The sequence below is a fragment of the Lontra canadensis genome, unplaced genomic scaffold (assembly GCF_010015895.1).
Source record: "Lontra canadensis isolate GAN:19392208 unplaced genomic scaffold, GSC_riverotter_1.0 scaffold82, whole genome shotgun sequence".
In the NCBI taxonomy this organism is placed as follows: Eukaryota; Metazoa; Chordata; class Mammalia; order Carnivora; family Mustelidae; genus Lontra; species Lontra canadensis.
The window spans coordinates 2454596-2474318 of record NW_022631076.1 but is presented as its reverse complement, the minus strand read 5'-3'; the positions used below and the strand labels follow the sequence as shown (position 1 = coordinate 2474318).

At 35.3% G+C, this 19723-nt stretch overlaps 1 protein-coding gene across 3 annotated transcripts in view; it reads right to left on the bottom strand.

Moving 5' to 3' along the window:
- Positions 1-257: 257 nt before the first annotated feature.
- Positions 258-19723, bottom strand: part of TXNL1 (thioredoxin like 1) — a 35154-nt gene continuing 15688 nt past the window's right edge. The window contains exons 4-9 of one of the 3 annotated variants that reach the window (XM_032882429.1): positions 15918-16040; positions 13507-13576; positions 11541-11713; positions 8277-8381; positions 3201-3243; positions 258-1565 (exon numbers count right to left, since the gene is read on the bottom strand). In XM_032882429.1, the coding sequence (XP_032738320.1) occupies positions 3205-3243; positions 8277-8381; positions 11541-11713; positions 13507-13576; positions 15918-16040 (510 nt within the window). In that variant the 3' untranslated portion in view covers positions 258-1565; positions 3201-3204. Of the gene's footprint in view, positions 1566-3200; positions 3244-3880; positions 4124-8276; positions 8382-11540; positions 11714-13506; positions 13577-15917; positions 16041-19723 lie in introns of those variants that run through there. The other 2 variants (XM_032882430.1, XM_032882431.1) reach the window with 2 other exon arrangements.

Genomic DNA, 19723 nt, shown 5'->3' with positions numbered 1-19723 from the left:
TGTTTGGATAATGCAACCAGCTGTTATAGAAAAGTCACATAAACAATATAAATCTGATACCCAATCCTTTACACATATGAAATTACTTTCACTGGGTTTTCAAACTGTCGAGTAGAAATAGGATGAGGTTAGCAATACTTAAGATGAGGCACTTTAACAATTACCCAAAAAGGTTAACTGTACAAAAGTGTAAAACAAAACTCTTGATATTAATTGTATGCCTAATTTCAGACATAATTAATCTGAGATGGTCTATATTAAGGAATGTTATGAACTTTTATTTCTTGCCCTTCCCCCTCCATTTCACCCAAGGCAAGTAACTATGAAATACATAAGTATATAGACATCATCACAGACCAGTTAATGTGCTTACATAGAGAAGAACTAAACACCATGTAATGACACAGGGCATTTTAGAAAGTGACTATTTCAACACAAAAACTTCTGCATAATTTTTTCCATAAATGCATATAAATACGTTGGTCTCCCAAAGGTAAAAATGCTATCTCAACCACATTCCTATACAAAAATGCCCTCAAAGGTATTAACTGAATCAAAATTAATAGTCTATGTACTCTTTTCAAACACTGAATTTTTAATATTCAGAGAAATTTAAATTAAATTTTAATTTTAAAGAGAAATTAAAAAATTAAATTTACCAATACTTTCTAGATTAGTTTTAAGATTAAGAAGAGTAGTAAGGAACACATGTTTTGTTTTGCTAGCCTTTTGTGAAACACCTTTCAAACACACAATTTGGCAAATTTGTTTTTAACTTTAAATCACGTTCTCTATATATTACACTGCATCTTTTGGTAGCTAAGGTAATAAATACTTGATTAAAAATATTAAGTCCTGTTGCTGCATGAATTCACAGTAATGTCTTTTCCCCCATGGTCAGATTTCAACAGTAAGGATAATGGCTAACTCAAATTTTTAAAGGTCATCCAGAGAGGATTAAAATCTGTGGTCCCATTAACAGTTTTAAGTGAGAACAGTTAAATCTCATTAAACTTGTTTATTTCTGGTAGGTTATAATTTGAGTAATTTCTATAGCCCGCATACCCAAATGTTTAATAAACATGAATTAGTACTCATTTTAACATACTTAGCTGTTCCAAGTCCGTTTATCAAAATCACTTGCTCTATGTATGTGTATGAGCACAGCACACACACTCCTTAATTCCTTAAGACAGTCTTGCTCCCCTAAAGAGAAAAACTGGCTTTCAATCAACATGCTACCAGATTAGATTAAGTCTCTTCGAAAGTCAAAAGTGGGCCAATTTTCAGATAAATGAAAAGAGAAAATACTTATTTAGAATGACAAAAATTAAGCTTGGCAAAAGTAGTGACTTTTATTTACAATTGCATGTATCAAGATTACAATAAAAACACTAGTGATACCATCCGAACAAAAGCAATGATTTATTGGTAATGGCAATGAATGGAATATTGACAGTCTCTGACGAGAATCAAGCAATTATCCAGGAGCTGTAGATCTGATTGCAATATGGTCTTCCAGTGTCTTTTGTACCTTAGTGGCTTTCTCCTTTTTTGCCAACTACCTAGAAAACAAAAATAATTTTACATGTACATCTTATTGATTTAGAAATATGCATTATTTTCCAAAATAATATTACTAATTGGTAATCACCTTTAAAACCTGGTATTAATTTTCATCCCCCTTTTTTTTTTTTTTTTTTGGCATGCAGTATATTTTCACTGTTGAAGCAAACTGTGACCTTCCCTTTCCTCCCAGCCTCAAGGAATTAAAAATAAAACACATGCAGGCTATTTTTGGTTTCCCACACTATTTAAAGGAAAAGCAATGCAATTTTTCAAAACAAGGTTGACAGTTTAGAGAAGTTAATAAAAGGATGATGCTATATGAGTGAAATATATTTGGAAAACTATTTTTAGGCAATTAGAAATCAAATGTCGATCACAAAATACTCTAGAATCAAGAGTATGCTAAACTTATGTCTAAATGCCCAAGATGACAGGTTTCTAGACTTTTCTCTCAATATGCAGATATGCAATGAAAAGAGATTAAAAATGACTAATTTTGCCTAGCTACTATTTTTAAAAAACCCTGGCTGCTACAAATGTACTATAAAAAACATAAAGAATAAATCTTGTTTCTGTCAATGATTAGAAAAATTCTCCATCAGCGGATTTTAAAACTGTCCTAGTTGGTATAAATGTGACAACATAAAAATATAAGAATAAACCTGGTTTCTACCAACAGTGCTAGAAAACAAATTCTCTATGGGAAGATTCTAGAATTATGTTTTAAGCAAATAATTTACTTAAAACCTGAAGCTTATCATTAGATAATATAGTCTCACAGCAGAAATGCCTCTAAAGAAATCTACTTGCAAGCTACTGAAGATGTATTTGTATACAAAAAGATTTCTATGGGGTGCTTGGATGGCTGTCAGGTAAGCATCTGCCTTCAGCTCAAGTCATGATCCCAGGGTCCTGGGATCAAGCCTCACATCAGGCTCCCTGCTCAGTGGGAAGCCTGCTTCTCCCTCTCCCTGCTCTCCCCATGCTTGTGTATGCACGTTGCGTACTCTCTCTGTCAAATTAAAAAAAAAACAAAAACAAAAAATCTTAAAAAAGATTTCTATGTTTATAAATGTAATTTTCATATTTTAGCTGATTCTGCTCCAAACGGTAGTGTGAATCAAGCAAAACTCATGAAGGTCTTCAGTACATGTCTGGTCAAAAACAGAACGTGGCTGGGTCAATGCCATTCATGAGAGAAGATTATAAAAACCCTTCCACTTAATTCCCAATCATATGATGTCAGACATGCCATTTTCCTGACCTTGAGGAAAACCAGTTCCATTACTTTAAAAGAGCTCCTCTCCAATCTACGAAAACCGTATGTTAGAAAGCCCAAAAAGCCAGAAAGATACTAAAGAGATAGTCTCATAAAATAAGTGGATAAGAGTAAAAAAAAATCAGGGTTTAAGAGCCAAGGGGGGGCCTTCTTAAGAAAGGAAGGAAGGTGGCAATATTTGTATCACAAATGAATTTAAGCAGATAAACACTGAAAGCATTATTGATCATTATTATCACTTGGGAACACACAAAACACAGAGCTATTAGATTAAGCAAAAGAAAACAAAAACAACTGATATTAAAAATTAAAATTTTAGCAGATGTGATACAGAAGACACAAATCTGCATACTGTTTCACAGGTTGATAACTCTCAACTTGCCAATGTGTATTCTCTGTAAAAAAGAAGAAATTCAGCATTCCGATATGGATTTTTCTCATCCCAAACATGAAGTATTTTATTCATTTTTAAGTGTATATTACACCTCAAACAATCATCTAGGTACATCAAAATTAGGTGTCAAAAAATATTTATTCAGTGAAGAGTCCATTGATCTTCTATGTTAAGAATTTAGACCAGCCTAACACATTCAGTCCTTCTTTCAATGCCTTGAGCTCACTTGAGTAGACAAAGCAGTGGACGTGCCCATTAATTAATCAGCAAAGACTTTGGAGCTGTAGTTCCATTGAGAAAAGAAAATCCATGTCTTCTAACTAAAGCTTATTCAATATATTACACTAGTTCTAGTATAAAAGAAGTTGTTCGTATCTAAAATGATTCTATAGTTCCCAAAAAATAAAATTTAAACTTTAGATTGGATTAAAACATCCAACAACTAGTTAAGTCTGAAAGCATTTACAACATTTTATTGCAATATGATTCCTCAAAATGGTAGTACAATAATGAAATATGAGAAAGTAAAAAAAAATAAAATAAAAGTCAGGGGAGCAACATGGTATGATAATAAAATTAAAGCACTTAGTTGCAAGCCCAAAATAAAAAGCAATCAATACATAAGGCCAAATGAGACACATGGCTAGAGTAAGATCTGAAGAGATGGCTGAGGAAATCTAGGTTACAAGGCTGATCCAGATGACAGAAGCTGAAGAAATCTTGCACCAACAATGGCGAGAACATGGGAAGGGTGAGAGCAGACAGGTGCTAGATGAGCAGAGAAGCAAGGAGGGGAGTAGAGTGAGATAAGGTCAATCTTTATATTACTTCATTTTTAAAAAATCTTCTGTTTTTAGTTCATTTGAGTTGCATTAAAAAAGCTGAAAAATAAACAGACAGAAATGTTACAAAAATAGCTGATACGGTGAATGGCCAGTTTAGAAAAGTCTCTTTTTATTACAGTGATAGAAAATCTGCTCTGCTTTTCACATGCACCTCATTCCCTAAGAAGCAGAAGCCCCTTCGATTTTGCTCATTTCTGTGACCTTACATGTTATTATTTTTGTATTAAAATAAAGTAATACGTGTATAGAGCATATTTTAGCAAAGAAAATATCTACTTCCAATTAAGATGGCAAGCTTTTCATGCTGCAACACAAAGAATCCAGTTACAACAACAAATAGCTGAAGTGTATATTATAATCTGTGCACAATGCCTATAAAACCAAAAACAGACAAGTGGGAAGTATGTTCTAGTCTACCAAATCTTAAAAGTACAACCTTTAAAGTTGTAATAGCATGCAAGGAGGTCTAAGATTTCTATCCACATCCAAGATTCATTAGCATTACCTTAGCTTCTGTCACCTTAGTGACATAAGGAGAAGATCAATGACACTCTGAAAACTAAAATTATCTAGAAACAACTCAAACAATATAAAATGTGAACTGAAAGTGCAACACAATTCTATCATTCTCTAAACCATTTTTTATAGCTTTCTTCATTACAGAAAGAGGTATCAAAATGTTCCTCTTTCTGCTGATAAAATACATGCTAAATCTATTCTGAAATTTTAAATTCTAATGACTGTGTAATTCCTTTGAAATTCAGACTAACTAAATAAAGTCCTACACCTTCCCATTTTCATGCCCAAGTTCCTATTTTCTACCTGGAGTGCCCCCCTACTATCTTTTCCTCCACTGCTATCCATTTCTACTCTCAAAGTTTATTTAGTTCAAGACCCTCCCTCCTCCACAAAACATTCTTGTCCTCTCCCAACCATTCTTGGGAAGGAGATATCACTGACCTAGGAAAGTATGAGAATGCCCTGTAAAGGAAGAGACTTGACCTAAGGTTTGATTCATTTTGATCAACTTTCCAAAGTTTTTATGTTACCCTATAAGATAAACTTGCTATACACAGAGATTATGATCACACCTAGCACAGTACTACAGCGACAAGTACCATACCATGTATTTATTATTTCCTTTTCTAGAAACCAAACTCATTTATAATTTTTAGTAAGCAACTATCTATACAAAATCTAAAGTGGCCAATTTCAGTTAAACAATAAATATTTTTTTATTGCAGGTTTCCTACACCAATGTTGTTAACTTAGCAAAATGCAAAAAGGACTGAAATATTAGCTTGCTTTTGAGGAACAATTCAATGAATGACAAGTCTCATTCAGAAACTAGTATAAGGAAATGCAATGTAGTATTAACATACATGAGATCAGTCAACCAATTAAAATTTATCAGACATTAAAAGCAAGGGACTAACACCAAGAAAGGAGTCCATGATAGTATGAAATTATTCTCAAAGTAGTTCTCAGTGTGGTCTAGCTAGGGGGTCCCTGACACCCATTCAGGGAGCATTCAAAACTATTTTCATAATAATGCTAAATTGTTATTTGCCTTCTTAATCTCATTGTCTCACAGGTGTACAATGGAGTTTTCCAGAGGCTACATAACCTATGATATCAAACCAGATTGAATGTAGAAGCAGGCATGAGAATGAGAGGGTTCTATTAAGCTAGACAGTAGAATAATTTGTAGGGCATAAAACAATGCTCTTCTTGTTAAATTGGTTTTTATTTTGGAAAATATGTATTTTAATTTAAAAATATTATCTGTGTTAATATATAAGGAGTTTATAAGTAATTTTTATATTTTTCAGTTTCATTTCTTAAAAAGTAAATATTAGATAAATATAGCCTACATTAACAAAAGCTCTTTTTGGTCCTCAATAATATTTAATAATATAAAAGGGTCCTGAGACCAAAATGTTTGAGAACTATTGCTCTACAATAATGTTAAGATTAAAAAAAAGTATTTAGTTAAATGAATGCACAGCCAAATTACAAAAACACAAATACTCCCGAGCAAGAAAAGTCTAATATCTTTGCTATCCTAAAGACAGTCCAGAAAAAGTAGTTTGGTAAGTCAAAAGAGCAAGAGAGGAGCTAGGAGAGAACACATGTGAGAGAGGGAGGATGTTAAAACCGAAGAGCTGGAGAGAGATTCTTAGATGGATGATAACTGACATACATTAGAAAAACTGACTGAATGGCAGGCTGGTAAGAAGACAGTCAAAATGGAGCAGTGGTTACTTAAAGAGAAAAATGGAAATCAAACAGCAGGAGCAAAGGTGAGAAGCAGGGAACTTGAGCTGAATTAATGGTATACAGTTTATAGGAGATCATATGAAGGAATGAAGCTAAAAACAAACTATGCAAGGCAGTTAAAGCCAAATCCAATGACATTTAATTCCAACAAGCGATATAACAAAGCAGGCAGCCAAAATGTCTTTGGTGCTCACAATTTTCCCAGTACAGCATATCTCATATCATAAAAATGGAGATGTTTAATCTCTGCTTCTTCTGACCTTCTTATCTGTCTTACATATGGCAAACATTTGACATGACAGATCTAAGCACGTTATTGTCCTACAGTTCCCAAAAGTTAATTATGAGACAGGAAGAAACAGTTGTTGAAAACCGACCAGTTAAATAAAATATCTATGGTCAAGGTTATCAATTTTGTAAAAACCAGTATACAATTTTATAAGCTCATCCACTGATATGCAATTTTACAAATTTTTCTGTAATTGAATTAAAATAAGATCTGTAGAAACCACCAAAAAGAATAAGAGTTTTCAGGATGCTCCATGGCTTCATCTCCCCACCAAACAGAGGTCTAAATTGTTCAGCTGGGTGCCTCTTCCTCCAGGCACTGGCAGGCCTAGGGAAACTTTCTCCCATATAATCACCTCTTTATCATCACCTCCCGTTCTAGACTGTCAAAGGCAGCCACAGAAACATGGCCACAGTTACCTTTCCCCTGCTGCTGCACACTCAATCTGTGCCCCGTAACTAGGTTCTGTACTGAGAAAGCTCCTGGACGCACTTCGTGATCTGTGGTTGTTAATACGTTATGTCTCCCTAAGGAAGTGTGACCAAGTAGCAGTTGTTCCATGAATGGACAAAATGTTCTCAGTCCTAAGAGTCTCATATATCTTAATCTCCCGCAATCCTTAGGACTGTGTCCACAAAACAAAACAAAAATGTACATATACAGGTGCGCCTGGGTGGCTCAGTGGGTTAAGCCTCTGCCTTCGGCTCAGGTCATGGTCTCAGGGTCCTGGGATCGAGCCCCGCATCGGGCTCTCTGCTTAGCGGGGTTCCTGCGTCCCCCTCTCTTTGCTTGCCTCTCTGCCTACTCTGTCAAATAAATAAATAAAATCTTTTTAAAAATGTACATATACATACATATGAAATCTGCCTGTTCACTGATAATTTATTTACTTGTGCCAAGTGGTCTTTCAGGACACAGACATGGTTTAAAGGCATCTCAGTGTAGTAAAACTGAACCCATTCTTTTTGATTAAAACTATTCAAGTGTTTTAAATGTTTTCATCGGAAACAATAATAATCAGAATCTTGGTATCAGCAAAATTCTTAAACATTCACTAATGATTTTAACTTACTCCTATTTTGACATTCCTAACTACTTTCTATAACCAAACAATTATTTAGTTAGTTTAAAATACTTTCCTTTTATTATAGGTATACTATACTTTCATTATAGATAAGGATTTTTTTTTAACTGAGGTATGGTTGACATACAATGTTATATTGGTTTCAGGTGTACAACACAGTGATTCAATACTTCTGTACATTTTATACTATGCTCACTTATTTGGATACCATTTGGATACCATTATTAATGGATATCATTTATTTACAGACACCATTATTTGGCTACCATTATCTGGTATCTTATTTGGATACCATTTATTAATAGACTCTGTATCAGGATTTATTTTTACTAGAAATTATCTTTTAGTTGGATATCTAAAAATGTGATTAGGAGAACCCACTGTTAATTTTAGGTTAACCTAAAATTTCGTGACATGGTTACGATTTTGATCTTTATGAAATTACTTCTTTAAAATTATATTTTTACTTCCCCTAGAAATTACTTCTTTAAAATTTTATTTTTACTTCCCCTAAATACCATTTAAAACAAACTTACTCGTTTGAAGTCATTCATATTTGTTGCCTGGACTGGAGTACCAATAAAAGTAAAATATGAAATTCTTGTTGTTTCTTCTTCACCTTGATTGGACTGAACAAATATCTACACCCCCCCCACCAAAAAGAAAAAAAGAATTACATTAATAATTGTATCCTTTTTTCACAAACATGTTTAACTGATATTGTTAGATTATTAATGAAAATACCTTTCATTTTTTGTAAGGATTAACCCAAACCACATTTTGACTAGTGCTCCTATAGGGCTATTAATTCCACTGTTTGCCCTGCTACCCTCATCCTCTCCAGGATATCATGGCAAGACACCCAAATACACAAGTTCCAGATAATTCAGTGTGAGGGTGTGGAGAAGTCACGATTAAATTCTTTACATAGAGTGTTCAAAGAGTATGAAATTATTATAGTGGGCAAACCACTGCTGAAACTTTATTAAAATTGGTTTTTGACTGAAGAAAGTTTCTACAGTTGCTTCTTTCTGATACTAATTCAAATTCCTAAAATATTAAAAGAAAAAAATAGTATTAGAAATCAGCTCCTAACGGGGCGCCTGGGTGGCTCAGTGGGTTGGGCCTCTGCCTTCGGCTCAGGTCATGATCCCAGGGTCCTGGGATCGAGCCCCGCATCGGGCTCTCTGCTCAGCAGCGAGCCTGCTTCCCTTCCTCTCTCTCTCTCTGCCTGCCTCTCTGCCTACTTCTGATCTCTGTCTATCAAATAAATAAATAGAATCTTTAAAAAAAAAAAAAAAAAAAAAAAAAAGAAATAAACCCCTAGGGGCGCCTGGGTGGCTCTGTGGGTTAAGCCTCTGCCTTCGGCTCAGGTCATGATCTCAGGGTCCTGGGATCGAGCCCCGCATCGGGCTCTCTGCTCAACACAGAGCCTGCTTCTCTCTCTCTCTCTCTCTCTGCCTGCCTCTCTGCCTACTTGTGATCTCCCTGTCAAATAAATAAATAAAATCTTTAAGAAAAAAAAAAAAGAAAGAAATCAGCTCCTGAAACTATACTATAGCCTACATTCTTTTTAGGCTTGACTCTCTATACTTTCTATGTAAAAACTCCCCTCAGCATGTAAGTAGACAGCAGCTTTACTCACAGATTCTTTTTCAATATACTAGATTACTACATGCTTTAAAAAAATAAATAAGAATAAAACACAATACTCTAGATACTGTCTACTTAAGAACACCGCCTCTCTTGATTTAGACAACATACTTTCATTCTCTGATGGCATTAATCGGTTTTTGTTGTTTTTATAGGTAAGCACAGATTCATCTCAAACTGAATTTATCGATTAAAACTTCCAAGTCTGGAGACACCTGGGTGGCTCAGTGGGTCAAGCGTCTGCTTTCGGCTCAGGTCATAATCCCAAGGTCCAGGGATGGAGCCCCGCACTGGGCTCCTTGCTCAGCGGGGAGCCTGCTTTTCCCTCTGCCTGTTGCTCCCCCTGCTTGTACTTTCTCTCCCCATCCCTCTCTCTGACAAATAAATAAATAACATCTTTTAAAAAAAAAAAAAAAAAAAGAACAAAAAAACTTCCAAGTCTACAACAGGTAGACTATGAAACCAATTCTCCATTTATCTATAATGCCCTCTGAAAATTAGCACATCAGTTTATATTTATGGCTTTTAAAATTCACCTACTTTCTTTGATTACACTTTCTGATCAAAACTGTCATGGCACGCTTTCTATGACTTAAGTCACTGACTAAAAGTTTGACTGAGATAAGACACAGCACATACAGACTAGAGCCTATCACAAGAGAACTATGGACAGTGATTCTCAATGACAGAGGAGATTATATCAAGATGTTTGGATTGAAAGGGTTTTTCCAATAAATACCTTGCTTCCATTACTAAGTAAAGCAACTGGCATTAATTGAGAATATGCTACAAATGTAAGTCAGGAAAATATCTGATAACTAGTATTCTAGTTTAATACAACCATTTTCGTCCATTTCATTTGGGTAGAGTATTTCAAATACTGAAGTCTCAATTATAATCCTTCATCTTATTACTAAGTATATCCTGTGAAAAATCCATTGAAAACCTCTGAAAATACACTAGCATTCTTTACAAAAACCAGAATCATTTCATTAAAACAAGGAAATCACAGGGCGCCTGAGTGGCTCAGTCGGTTGAGCAGCTGTGTTTAGCTCAGGTCATGATCCTAAGGTCCTGGGATCCAGCCCTCAATGCAACTCTCTGCTCAGTGGGGAGCCTTCTTATCCCTTTCCCTCCGCCACTCCCCCTGCTTGTGCTCTCTTGCTCATGCTTGCTCCATCCAATTGCTCTCTCTCTCAAGCAAAATAAAATCTTTAATAAATAAATATATAAGTAACAAGGAAATCACATTAGTTTAGCATGACTTGTTTGTTCACAGTGATTCTGTGCTTATTCCCATTTTTTCTTCTAGCTATTCCACTATTCTATTCTAACTCTCCTACTCCCTCTCTGAAAGACTGGGTTGGGAGGGGTGAACAGGAGGAGGGGGTGTTTGGAATACACATGCTGGGTTTCATTATTAAAACTAACAAAAGCAATTTAAGCTGCTAAGCAGCAGCTAACTTCTTTATGTAAATTAAGATAATGTAAAAGTAGTTTTTTAAAAAGTCATTTTTACTGAGATCATGACCACAACACTATTAAAAACCATACACTTTAGAAGAGTAAACTGGATTTCACAATTGTAACATTACTCATCACCTGGGATGAGGATAATGTACAAATATCTTCAGTTTAACTATAAATATTCTAGAATAAACTTTTAACAGAAGATGCCAAATATGTATAAAGTATGTAAACTGACAAATTCACAATTTTTTAAAAAACCAACTTGTCCTTTCTCTTTAGTGCACATAAATTAAAGAAGAAAATTTAATTAATTCATTATACATTTTTACTCAAAGTCAGGTGGACAAAAACCTACTTTCTTAAAAAATTTTATTTATTTACTTGACAAACAGAGATCATAAGTAGGCAGAGAGGCAGGCAGACAGAAGAGGAAGCAGGCTCCCCGCTGAGCAGAGAGCCCGATGTGGGGCTCCATCCCAGGGTGCTGGGAGCCTGCTTCCTCCTCTCTGTCTGCCTGCCTCTCTGCCTACTTGTGATTTCTCTCTCTGTTAAATAACTAAATAAAATACTTTTTAAAATAAATAAATAAATAAAATAAAATCACCTAGGATACTAAAGGTATCCTAGCATGAACTGCTACCCACAAACTCATTAAATACAGTTGAAATACTACTTACAGTTACACTGTTAACATTCTGAAACTTAACATAACGAAGTGGGACAATGCCATCTTCTTTAATATCATCCTCTGTTAGTTCCAGAGCTTGAGTTGGTTCACTTCTTTCTGCTTCTTCAAAATCCATAGACCGGGGTAGATTGATAAAAATTTTTACATATTTAGGACCCTGACCTATAAAATGGTAGAATAAAATTAAGTGTTAAATCAGACTTGCAATACTTTCCTCCCTTCACCATTACATTCACACTATACAACCAGTCACACTCCCAAATATATGCACAGACCTACCTAAATCTTTAGGAACTTTTGGAAATTCGGAGTATTTTCATAGCCATTCTTTTTTTATAGACATTTTTTTAATGCCTGCCAGCAGTATGCTAAGTTCTATGAATACTAGATTGAAACACATATGTACATTTGCAAACACGCATACACACACAGACTTCTTGCCCTCAACTGTAAAAGCCACATTATGATAAATGTAATACTACTAGTGAGGAGGTACAGGGAAGGCGGCAATGCAGTCTGATAAGGTACAGGTTACCATCTGAGCTGGGTCTTGCACTGTCAACAACTGGTCCATTTGTTATTAAGGAGAAACGCATTACCGGAGACAACATTTAGCTAAAAGAAAATTAATTATACAAATTGCCAGGGCACCTGGGTAGCTCAGTTGGTTAAGCATCTGCCTTCAACTCAAGTTATGATCCCAGGGTCCTGGGATCAAGCCTCACAAGGGGCTCTCTGCTCAGCGGGGAGCCTGCTTCTCCCTCTCCCTCTGCCCCTCACCCCCAGCTTACACTCCCTCTCTGGTTCACTGTCTCTTAAATAAATAAATAAAATATTTTAAAAAAAATTACACAAATTGCCACATTTCACCTTAGGAATTAAGATGTGCTAAGCTGTTACATCACATTTAGAGAATGCCTTAGTCCCTTTAAACTTCAGGGTACAATCCAAAACCTATATTTGGTGGCTAAGTAAGGAATCTTTAAGATATTCATATTGCTTATTCATCTCTGTAGCAACTGCTTTTACAGAATTCTTGTATTTTCACAATAAAGATGCAATTTTATTAATGAAAAATATTAATACATACAAATTTAAAACAGCAAAATGAGAAGGGAATGCTACCTAATAAATAGCGTGCTTGCAGTTTCTTCCAATCAATTAAAAAGAAAAATCCTACTCCTCACTACCTGCCAACACACAACCAAAAAAAAAAATCAATAAAGACAGGAAAAAAAGGAGGGAGATGAATAAGGAAAAGTCCCTTATTTATTTATTTATTTATTTATTTAAGATTTTATTTATTTATTTGACAGACAGAGATCACAAGCAGGCAGAGAGGCAGGCAGAGAGAGAGGGAGAAGCAGGCTCCCTGCTGAGCAGAGAGCCCGATTCGGAGCTTGATCCCAGGACCCTAGGATCATGACCCAAGCGGAAGGCAGTGGCTTTAACCCACTGAGCCACCCAGGCGCCCAGAAAATCCCTTATTTAATAGAAAGAGAAATACCAAGTCTGGAAAATCCTGTTTACAGCATCATAATATTTATAAAGAAGTTGTAAAACTAGTAATAGTGAACATATAGGAAAATTCAGAACCTTTTTTATCATCTATTAACAACGGAGTGTGAAATAAATCCCTCCCAGTTCTGATCCTGAAACATGGCTACTTCAAACCTGGAGTCTTATAATTAGAATTGGAAGAAAGAGTTTCTTTGTTTTTAGATTACGAGATTAAACTTTTAGAAATAAGATAAAATTTTCTTTTTCTGTTCCTTTTGGTTCCTAGTAATATCACATTATTTGCACATTCATTTATCTCCTTGCTTTGTTCCAGAAACAATTTCACTCTTTCCAAAACAAGGAATATCTACCTCTATTATTTAATAAAAAGTTTTACAAATGAGCTTAACAGATCCACAGAGCAGGAAGTTAAAGAAAAGCTGTTCATTACTCACCATTATCTGGCCCTTGAAATTTCATTGAATAAAGCTTAACAGGTTGATTAAACGCCACAGTAATAAGCAGCTGTGAAGAAAATAAAAAATCTCATTTTAAAAGGTCTCTTGAACACCTTGAATACACACAACAGCTATTTAGACTTAAAACTGTTATTCAGGGGCGCCTGGGTGGCTCAGTGGGTTAAGCCTTTACCTTTGGCTCAGGTCATGACCTCAGAGTCATGGGATCAAGCCCCGCATCAGGCTCCCTGCTCAGCAGGGAGCCTGCTTCCCCCCACCCCCACCCGCCTCTCTCTCTGCCTGCCTCTCTGCCTACCTGTGATCTCTGTCAAGTAAATAAATAAAATCTTAGGAAAAAAAAAAAAAAACTGTTATTCAAATATTTAAAATAATTCAAAGACAGAAAATATTCAATTCATAAAACCAATGTAATATAAAAAATCAGTAAGTTGACAATAACTTGACTAGACTGACATTTGAGAAATACAATCATCTATTATTCATATAAGGAATGACAACAAAATTTAATGGAATAAATTAAATTAAATTAAATTAAAAATTGGCATGGGGGGGCACCTGGCTGGCTTAGTCAGTAGAGCATGCAACACTTTATCTAGAAGCTGTGAGGTAGAACCCATCACTGGCTATAGAGCCTACTAAAATAAGGTGTGTGGGGGCAGGGGGAAATGCATATGAACCTAATGTCTTGTGACCTGTGAACTGACAAGCAATTTGTCTTCCAAAAAATCAAACAAAATCCAAATTAAAATTCAAACTATATATTTTAGCATATAAGCTTAACATTTTATAGAATGGTTTGTCAAGCATCTACCCACATCATTTGACAATCTGAAGACAATGCACAGAGTATGTGAAGAAACTAGCCCTCAAATGCACTCTATTTGGTCCAAAACTCAAGAGAATAAGAATTGTAATAGCTCTATAGTAACCTCCAAACCTCAATCCTAAACTTATTGGACTTAACTGAATTTAGAAGGCCACATAAGGGAACTAGGATATGAAATGCTGTCAGGTTGCCCTCTCTCTCTCTCTCTCTCTCTCTGAAACCTTGAATCATTTGCTCTATCTTCTTTCTAGGGGAAATCATGTCTGATGTACCTATCTATGTTTCTACCTTAGAAGGAAGATTTCCCCATCAGGAAAACTTCCGGGAGGCTATGGTCAGTTCTGCTGATATGCATCATCACATTCCATTCAGGGCACCATTTACAAGGAACACAACTGTGAACAATATTCTTAAAACTATTCAGTAAAGTAGTCATGATTAGAGTAAAAATGGAATTTGGATTTATGATTTCAGGATCACTGTGATCTGTTTGCCTGAGAAAATACCCAGACTATTTCCTTTGGTTATATAATTACTTTTTATACTTCACTTGCAATAGTGTGTCAAAAAATAATAAGCATGACATGTTTACAGAAACTTGAACCACAGGAGAAAAGAATGGAAAGCTAGAAACAAATCAAGTCAGTAAGAATATGATACCTTCTTCCTAAAGTCTGCGAAGAAGAATCATTTACCTCCTTTAAGAAAAAGAAGCATGATCAGATTATATTTTTTTTAAAGATTTTATTTATTTGAGAGAGAGAGCAAGCATACACATTTTTAGATACGAACTAAAAGACAATTTCTAATAAAAATAAATCCTGATACAGAGTCTATTAATAAATGGTATCCAAATAAGAAGGGGCAGAGGGAAAGGAGAAGCAGACTCCCTATTGAGCAGGGAGCCTGATGCTGGGATGGATCCCAGGACCCTGGGATCATGACCTGACCTGAAGGCAGACGCTTAATGGAGTGAGACACCCAAGTGCCCCAGACTTAAGCTTTAGAAGAGTAACTTTTGTGAACATGTGGAAGATGAACTGGAATGGGGACAAAGCAAAGACAGTGGATTAGAAAGTAAGTTAAAGAAAGTCAGAGTCAAGATGAAGATAATGATGGCTTCATTAAGGCAGGACTATACTTCCCTGTGACAACAATGCGGGGAAGTACAATACAGGTTTACCTCTGGGAGTGAGGAACACACACATGGGAGGACTCATCTAGTTAGTCTCTATTTCTCAGGTACAAATTCAGTTGGGTGAGTAAAAAACATGGAAGACAGGTCAAAAATGAACATAAGGACTTAAGCATAGTGAAGGCTCAACTCAGTAGTGGAACCAATCCAAAACTCTGAGGTTCTGTGTAATACACCTGGCAGCTTGCAGAGAACAGAGAAAGAAGGTGGGTCTGCACCATCAAAGAAACTGAAACTTACAAAAAGGAAAGGAAGTGGTCATGTGGGAAGGAGGAACATAAAACCATGGATGGAAACATGATAAAGAACCCAGAGCGGGCATAAATATTGATGACCCCAAGAAGCTTTAATTTAAATATCAATTACCTGTTCATCACAATCAGATTCCAAGAAGGTCATATCTTTTCGTAAACAGTTGTCAAATCCATGCTCATCACTTTCATTAAGACATTCACAGCCAGCTTTGTTAATAAAAGGCATTAAATCCATCTGAAAAAAATTAAATCAAGACTTCAGGCAAAGTATTTGAATTTGGTATAACAATCTAACAAATGTAAATATTGTAAATATGTGATTCTCTCTAGGCAATTTTAATGAAAACTTCTCTTATAAAACAGTTACTAAAATTTTTATGATAATCCTTTCATTTGAATTTCTGACTGAGATCTACTACTATTAAAGCTAAATCTAGGCTTAGCCCACTTGATAAGGTATCAAAAGTCTTTAACGAAAAGATTATAAAACGTTGACTTGTACTTTTTTAGTACCAGTGTTTCACAGAGCTAAATATGCAAATTAAAATATCCATAAGATCCAAGAAAAGCCTGCCTCCCTCTTCTAGTGGTCATGTACTCTTAAACCTATATTCATAAAGAGTTTACATATAAGATGAATAACAAATAAGGATTAAAACATTTGTTATTATGGAAAATTTCAAGCATATATAAATAAATAATACAGTGAACCTCACGTCCTCAACGCCCAGCTACAATAATCAACTCATGGCCACTCTTGTTTCTTCTTTACCCTGCAAGCAGTCCCCACCCTCCTGTTTTCAAATAAATCTTAGGCGTTTCTTCATTTCTTTCATGAACATTTCATTGTGTTCATGAACATTTCTAAGAGATAAGGACTCTTAAAAAGTCCTCTGGGATGCCTGGGTGGCTCAGTTGGTTAAACATCTGCCTTCAGCTCAGGTATGATCCCAGGGCCCTAGGACCAAGCCCCACATCAGGATCCTTGCTCAGTGGGAAGCCTGCTTCTCCATTGCTTGTGATGCATATGCACGCTCTCTCTCTCTAGCTGACAAATAAATAAATAAAATCTTTTAAAAAATCCTAAATATTGGGGCACCTGGGTGGCTCAGTGGGTTAAAGCCTCTGCCTTTGGCTCAGGTCATGATCCCAGGGTCCTGGGATCGAGCCCCCCATTGGGCTCTCTGCTCAGCAGGGAGCCTGCTTCCCTTCTTCTCTCTCTGCCTGCCTCTGCCTACTTGTGTTCTCTGTCAAATAAATGAAATCTTTAAAAAATAAATAAATAAATAAATAAAATCTTAAATATTATCACAACTAAAACAATGAGTAATACTTTATTATTAGCAAATATCCATGTCTGAATTTCTTCAGTTGTCTAGTAAATGTTTTACAGTTGAACTATTAGAATAAGGATCCAAAATCCATACACTGTAGTTGGTTAATGTAGCTCAAATCTCCTTTAATCTATGGTCATGTAGCACCCACAGATTTCTAATATTCTAGATTTTGCTGGCTGATTGCTTTCATGTGGTTGTCATTTAACATTTCCTTTTTTCCTATGCGTTATATGCGTTGGACTATGCGTTAATAGTCCAACACAACGCCAGAGATGTGACAGTGGTCATCCCTATGTTGTTTCTGACTTTAGTAAGAGTGCCTCTAGTGCTCCCCCGTTAAGATATTACTGATTGCTTTAGGAATAAATGTACATTGAATTCTGTTAAATGCCTTTTCTGCATATTAGGAGATCATAATCTTTCTCTTCTAGGTCACTGGATTTTGTTTACTAACATTGTAAGAGCTTTACAACAATTGTTCCTAATTGGAACTGGTCGGTAGCTTTTGTTATACAACACTGTCTGGGGACTAATGGCATTATATCTGACCTAACTACACACTGACATATTCTAGAAATATGCAATTGGAAATAAATATCACTACCTATGTAATCAACTTGCCAATAATGAGGAAAGAATAACAGAAAAACAATCAGATAAATCCAGATTGTGGGACAGTCTATAAGACAGATGGTCCAACCTGCGCTGTACAATAAGATAGATAGCCATTAGTCACATGTGGAGATTTAAAACTGATTAAAAGTAAATAAAATTTAAAATTCAGTTCCTCAGTTGCACTAGTCATGTAACAAATGCACAATAGCCACATGTACCTACTAGCTACTGGCTACCATATTTGACTGGTATCAGTTTAAACTTCCAAAAAAAGGCTGTCATGAATGGAAAAAAAAAAAAAAAAAAAAAAAAAAAAAAAGACACGTCTCCAGAACACTAAAGAAAAACAACTTAAATGTAATGCATGATCTTTGACTTAATCCTAGACAGGGCAAAAATAGCTATAAAGACTATTCTGGAGGGGTGCCTGGGTGGCTCAGTTGGGTAAGCATCTGTCTCTGGCTCAGGTCAGGATCCTGGGGTTCTGGGATTAAGCCCTACATCAGGCTCTCTGCTCAGGCAGGAGTCTGCTTCTCCCTCTCCCTCTGCCCCTCCATCCGCTTGTGCTCTCTTTCAAATAAATAATAAAATCTTAAAAAAAAAATATTCTGGAGATAATTAAGAAAATGTGAATGTAGGCTTTAAGTATAAGAGATATTATACCATTTGTTAAACTTCTTAGGCGTGATAATGGTATCATGGTTATGTAAATGAATGTTCTTGCTCCTAGAAGCTATAGGCTAATAAAATATTTAGAGATGAACCATCACGATGTCTAAAGTTTACTTTTAAATGATTCTGTAGAAGGTAAAAGTGGATAAATACATATCAAGAAAGCAAAAACAGCAAAATATTTACAACTGATGAACACAGGTAAATGGTTATGTGTGTTTGCTGTACTACTGCTCTGTCAATTGTTTTGTTTAATAAATTTCACCTTTCTTTTTTAGAGGGGGAAAATCTAACATAAGACACACGGGAAGTTAGGAAAACCTTTCTATGCCTCTAGTTTGGGTTAACGAAAGATCTTACTACACAAGTTGGGGTCACTTAAGGTTTCATTTCATTTGATGAATGATGACAAAATCTGTAGACCAAAATCTACAGTTCAGAGGTCTGAATACTAAAATACACATATAAACCTCAAGATTCAGAACATATGCAAATCCAACTTCAATTCCAGAGTGCCCAGAACTCAAACTTCTGGGGGAGAGGAAGACTTGATATTGATGGCGCTCTCATTGCCACTCAGAGCCACACTAGGTACTCTTAGCAAATATGGGAGAGAAAAGAGAACATTTTAAACTTTCCCCATGCTTCAATCAATGCTTTAAAAACTAAAAGTCATTACATTCACAAAAATACTGTCTTACTTCTGAATAAGAACTATTATGATTCTTAATGTTTTGAGTATCACATCTACATTTATTGCAATATTTCAAATCCCTCTAAGAGATAGGAGTACCTCTCTTACTCTGGCTTCAATCAAATTAGGAGTTCCAAAACTAGCATGTATAAACTCAGTAACTTGTACAACTTCTTAGTGTTAAGACATAACTAAAGTCTTTAAAACCAAAATTTTATTTTAAAATTGTCAATACATTTTTGTAATACTAATACTTAGATCTACTTAAGGCTTTCATTCATTGACTTACTCCCATTTAGTTTCTATTTGTCTTGTGAGAATAATGACATTCTTAGAAACACATTACCAAAATCTTAAATATTTAATAATCTTGTAGACATATAGTTCAAAACTTTTAATGTCTTGACTGACACCTGATGGAAAAAATGAAAATGTTTTTAGTAGCCTTTCACACTGTATGCATAACATCTGCATGAAAACTAAATTTTTTTAATTTCTTAAAACTTCATTTTTTCCTGCTTATCTCCTACCTGAGGTCATAACACTGATAATCACACTTAGCTGATGTGTAAAGAAGTATCCCTCTAGCTAAGCAGCAGG